Source organism: Chanos chanos, chromosome 5, assembly GCF_902362185.1.
Source record: "Chanos chanos chromosome 5, fChaCha1.1, whole genome shotgun sequence".
Lineage (NCBI taxonomy): Eukaryota > Metazoa > Chordata > Actinopteri > Gonorynchiformes > Chanidae > Chanos > Chanos chanos.
Window position 1 is genome coordinate 450,001 of NC_044499.1, and position 5,000 is coordinate 455,000.

The 5,000-nt window shown below is 45.3% G+C and overlaps 1 protein-coding gene across 1 annotated transcript in view; it reads left to right on the forward strand.

Moving 5' to 3' along the window:
* LOC115811207 (vasoactive intestinal polypeptide receptor 2-like) overlaps positions 1–5,000 on the forward strand; it is a 25,215-nt gene that overhangs the window by 7,307 nt on the left and 12,908 nt on the right. Inside the window, exon 5 of the mRNA XM_030773316.1 lies at positions 3,789–3,886. Coding sequence (XP_030629176.1) covers positions 3,789–3,886 — 98 coding nt within the window. The remainder of the gene's footprint in view (positions 1–3,788; positions 3,887–5,000) is intronic.

Genomic DNA, 5,000 nt, shown 5'->3' on the forward strand with positions numbered 1-5,000 from the left:
ACGGAGTGCTGTGCCGTGATTCTAACGGAGACGTGACTGACCCACAGGATACCTGACATATCGCCTCACAGCGGGACGTTACAGAGCGCTGTGCCGTGACTCTGACGGAGACGTGACTAACCCACAGGATACCTGACATATCGCCTCACAGCGGGACGTTACGGAGCGCTGTGCCGTGACTCTGACGGAGACGTGACTAACCCACAGGATACCTGACATATCGCCTCACAGCGGGACGTTACGGAGCGCTGTGCCGTGACTCTGACGGAGACGTGACTAACCCACAGGATACCTGACATATCGCCTCCCAGCGGTACGTTACGGAGCGCTGTGTCGTGACTCTGACGGAGATGTGACTAACCCACAGGATACCTGACATATCGCCTCACAGCGGGACGTTACGGAGCGCTGTGCCGTGACTCTGACGGAGATGTGACTAACCTACGTGTTACCTGACGAGGTAGTGCACCCACAGGGATTTTCTTTGTTCCGGACCGACAGAACAGCGGAGTCCACTTATCTACCGAGGGAAATCTCTGCTATTCTCTTGGCAGCGGTTTACATTCGACCGTGAGCTGACGCTAACGCCGCATTGAGCACACTCTACAGTGTGATTAGTAAACTTCAGAATCGCCACCCAGAGGCAGTCCCCATCATGCATGCATGCAGCCTGAAAAAGGTAACGCCAAAATATTATTAACACATCTCCTGCCTGACCAGAAACGGAAAGACTCCAGCATGCCTGCTGTGCTATTGCATGACTGGCTTTTGGCAGTTCAGACCACAACTCTGTGCTCCTACTTCCTGTTTACAAACAGGAGTTGAAAACCACGCCCACAACAGTGAGAGCCATGCATGTCACTGGATACATTAACATGCCAGTGGAGGAACGCATTCCCACCAAGACTGTTCATTCATTTCCAAACCAAAAACCATGGATGAACGCAGACATCTGTGATAAACAAAGGGAACAGAGTACCACTTTCAAATCAGGGGACTCTAATCTCTACGAAAAGCCCAAGTATGACCTCAGAGAAGCCATCAAAACTGCAAAACGGATTACAGAAATAAACTGGAATCACAGTATGGGGGCTCAGACACCATACACATGTGGCAGGGACTGAGGGTCATCACTGACTATAAGGGGAGCTCAGAGGGAGTCGTTTACACCGACCCCTCCCTACCAGACCAGCTGAACTTGTTTTATGCACGCGTCACTGCAGCAGTCTGTCGTCCACGGGTGCTTCAAAGACACAATCTTTGTGCCATTACCCAACAAGACCAAGGTAACAGGCCTCAGTGACTGTCGTCCAGTGGCTTTAAGACCCATAGCCACGAAGTGCCTGGAGAGACTGGTCATGACACACGTAAACAATGTTATCCTGACTCCTTATACCCACTACAGTTCACATACAAACCAAACAGGTCTGTGGACGACGCCATCTCCCTGACACTACACACTGCCCTGGAACACTCAGACAGGAGGGACACCTACATCAGACTGTTGTTTATTGACTACAGCTCTGCGTTCAGTACCATCGTTCCTTCCAAGCAGGTCCCTGAAACTGAGGGACCGTAGCCTGGACAGCCCCATATTCAGTTTTATAATGGAATTCCTGATGGGCAGGTCTCAAGTGGTAAAGATTAGTAACAACACCTCATCCACTCTAGTCCTCAACACCAGAGTTTTACAAGGCCGCTGCCTGAGCCCACGGCCGTACTGTCTGTTCACACACGACTGTACTCTCTGTTCACACATGACTGTACAGCCATACACAGCAACAACCTGACCATCAAGTTTGCAGACGACACCATGGTTATTGGCCTGATAAGTAACACTGACAAGATGGAGTAAAGAGATGAGGTAGCCCAGCTGATGCAGTGGTGAAAGGACAACAGCCTTGCACTGAACATCAGAGAGACTGAGGAACTCATCATAGACTTCAGGCACCACCAAGGCACCCACACCCCCATCAGCCTAGACAGAGAGACTGAAGAACTCATCATGGACTTCAGTAACCACCGCCAAGGCACCCACACCCCCATCAGCCTAGACAGAGAGACTGAAGAGCCTCATCATGGATTTCAGTAACCACCGCCAAGGCACCCACACCCCCATCAGCCTAGACAGAGAGACTGAAGAACTCATCATAGACTTCAGGCACCACCAAGGCACCCACACCCCCATCAGCCTAGACAGAGAGACTGAGGAACTCATCATGGACTTCAGTAACCACCGCCAAGGCACCCACACCCCCATCAGCCTAGACAGAGAGACTGAAGAACTCATCATAGACTTCAGGCACCACCAAGGCACCCACACCCCCATCAGCCTAGACAGAGAGACTGAAGAGCCTCATCATGGATTTCAGTAACCACCACCAAGGCACCCACACCCCCATCAGCCTAGACAGAGAGACTGAGGAACTCATCATGGACTTCAGTAACCACCGCCAAGGCACCCACACCCCCATCAGCCTAGACAGAGAGACTGAAGAGCCTCATCATGGACTTCAGGCACCACCAAGGCACCCACACCCCCATCAGCCTAGACAGAGAGACTGAAGAGCCTCATCATGGACACGGAGGTCATGCTCAAGAAGGCACACCAACCCCTCCACTCCCTACGGTGCCTTAGGAAATGTGGCATAAGCTCACCATGGCCTGTGAACTTTTACCGTGGCACCATAGAAAGCATTCTGAGCACTGGTATGACTGTGTGATATGGAAATACCACTACACAGGACAGGAATGCCGTCCAGAGGGTCGTGAGGACTGCAGAAAAGATCATTGGGTGGCACTTCCATCCATTGAGGAGATCTTTTGGACCAGGTGTCAGAACAAGGCCAGCTCCACCAACTGGGCACCAACTGTCCTCCCCCCCTGCGGTCCAGTCACCGGTACAGCCGCACTCGTACCAGGACAAGAAGGTCCAAGAACAGTTTTTACCCACAGGCAGTGTGCCTACTGAGCTGTGAACCGCTCAACTACTGACTTATAATTCCACTGGAATTTTTTGGTCACTTTATCATTATCATGGTCACTTATCATTATCACTCATCATTTTACCTTTTCATGATACTGTTACTATTTATTATGCCATAATTACCATTGTACTGTACTTGGTCACTTTATCATTATCATTTATCATTATACCTTTCATCATACTACTACTATTTAGTATTTACTTACTCTTTTTTACTGTACTTTATTATTATTGTACTGTATTACTTAGTGTTTAGAGTTTATGTCTAGAAGTGATACTGCAGGAGTGAGTGGGGAGCAAGCCTTCCATTGTACTTGTCACAGATGACAATAAAGAATCTTGAGTTTTGTTCCCCTGGCCGACTGGGGTGGGTGTGTTCCCTTGGGCCAGAGAGTCTGTCTCTGTTATCACGGGAAGTCAGTAATTATCAGAGCATTCATAATCATTCATTCATTCATAATCATTCATTCATTCATTCATGATCATTCATTCATAATCATCCATAATCAGCCTCTATAACCCTGCGTAATGTATTTTTAACAATCCACTGCTTCTGTCACTCTCTCTGTGTGTGTGTTTGTGTGTGTGTATGTGTAATGTGTGTGTGTGTGCAATGTGTGTTTGTGTGTGTAATGTGTGTATGTATAATATGTGTGTGTGTGTGTGTGTGTGTATTACAGTTGATCTTCTACATGGTGGTGAGAATCCTGTACACTCTGTGTGTGTGTGTAATGTGTGTGTGTGTGTGTGTGTGTGTGTGTGTGTGATGTGTGTATGTATAATATGTGTGTGTGTATTACAGTTGATCTTCTACATGGTGGTGAGAATCCTGTACACTCTGGGTCACAGTTTGTCTCTGATCGCTCTCATAACAGGCAGCGCCATTCTCTGCCTCTTCAGGTCAGTTTATAAGGAGAGGGTGGCGGGGTACCTTACAATGTCAGAATGTTCATGAGTATTTCATTATATGTATATATATATATATATATATATATATATATATATATATATATATATATATATATCATTTTAATGGGCAATTGGACAACATCAGTGCTTAACAGTACAATCCCACAATCCCCGGAGATTACATTTTTCCTTACGATACACTTAAAAAATACTAAAGTACTTATTTTCCTTGACAATATTCTACTGATTCTGCAAACTACAAATGGGCACTGGGCCAGTTCCGACAGTCTGTCACACTGATGTGGATAATCAGTTATTCTGATAATTCCAGAACTCTGACAAGGACAACCAGCACACATAATTAACCTGATAATTAACAATACCTAATACCTAATTAACAATACAATACCTAATCCTGATAATTAACAATACCAAATAACCCCTGGAAAGTAACCCTGCTGTTCTACATTAAGGTGATTAAATGGAATGCATGCAAACCCCAGTCTTTCAGACTGCTCCTAACCTGCCCATATTAATCCACTGCACATTCTAGTCCTGTTCACCACCCCACGGTCTTTGGTCTTCTTAGAGAAAGAGCCAGAGAAAAAGGAGAGGTTTTAGTCAGTGTCACTGGGCTTAGTAAAGAACACACAGTTATGACACGGTTATGCGTGTTTTTGTGTATAATGTGTATAATATCCAGTGCTTGAAAATACTGTATTGGTGGATTATTTTAGTGAAAATTACTTCAAAATGCACTGGTAACTGACAAATGAATATCAAGTTGGAGTCAAAAAAAGAATAAATAATTATGTCTCTTTAAAAGCTTGTTTTGAAATACCTTTGTATTAAAGGACTCCATTAATGTAATTTCTTTTCTAATTTCTAACTCTCTGGAATTATATGTCGATGGACTACAAGTAGAACCGAAAGATATTGCAGATTTTACAGTTAGTTACAATTACAGTCAGAAAAATATTTCAGATGTTTGTGATTCTTAAAAATACCTGAAATATTTTTAAATTTCTTTTTTTGTGATCTGTGCCTGATTGTACGTGGTTATAATACGTTTATTGTGTGTGTGCATGTGTGCGCCTGTGTGTGT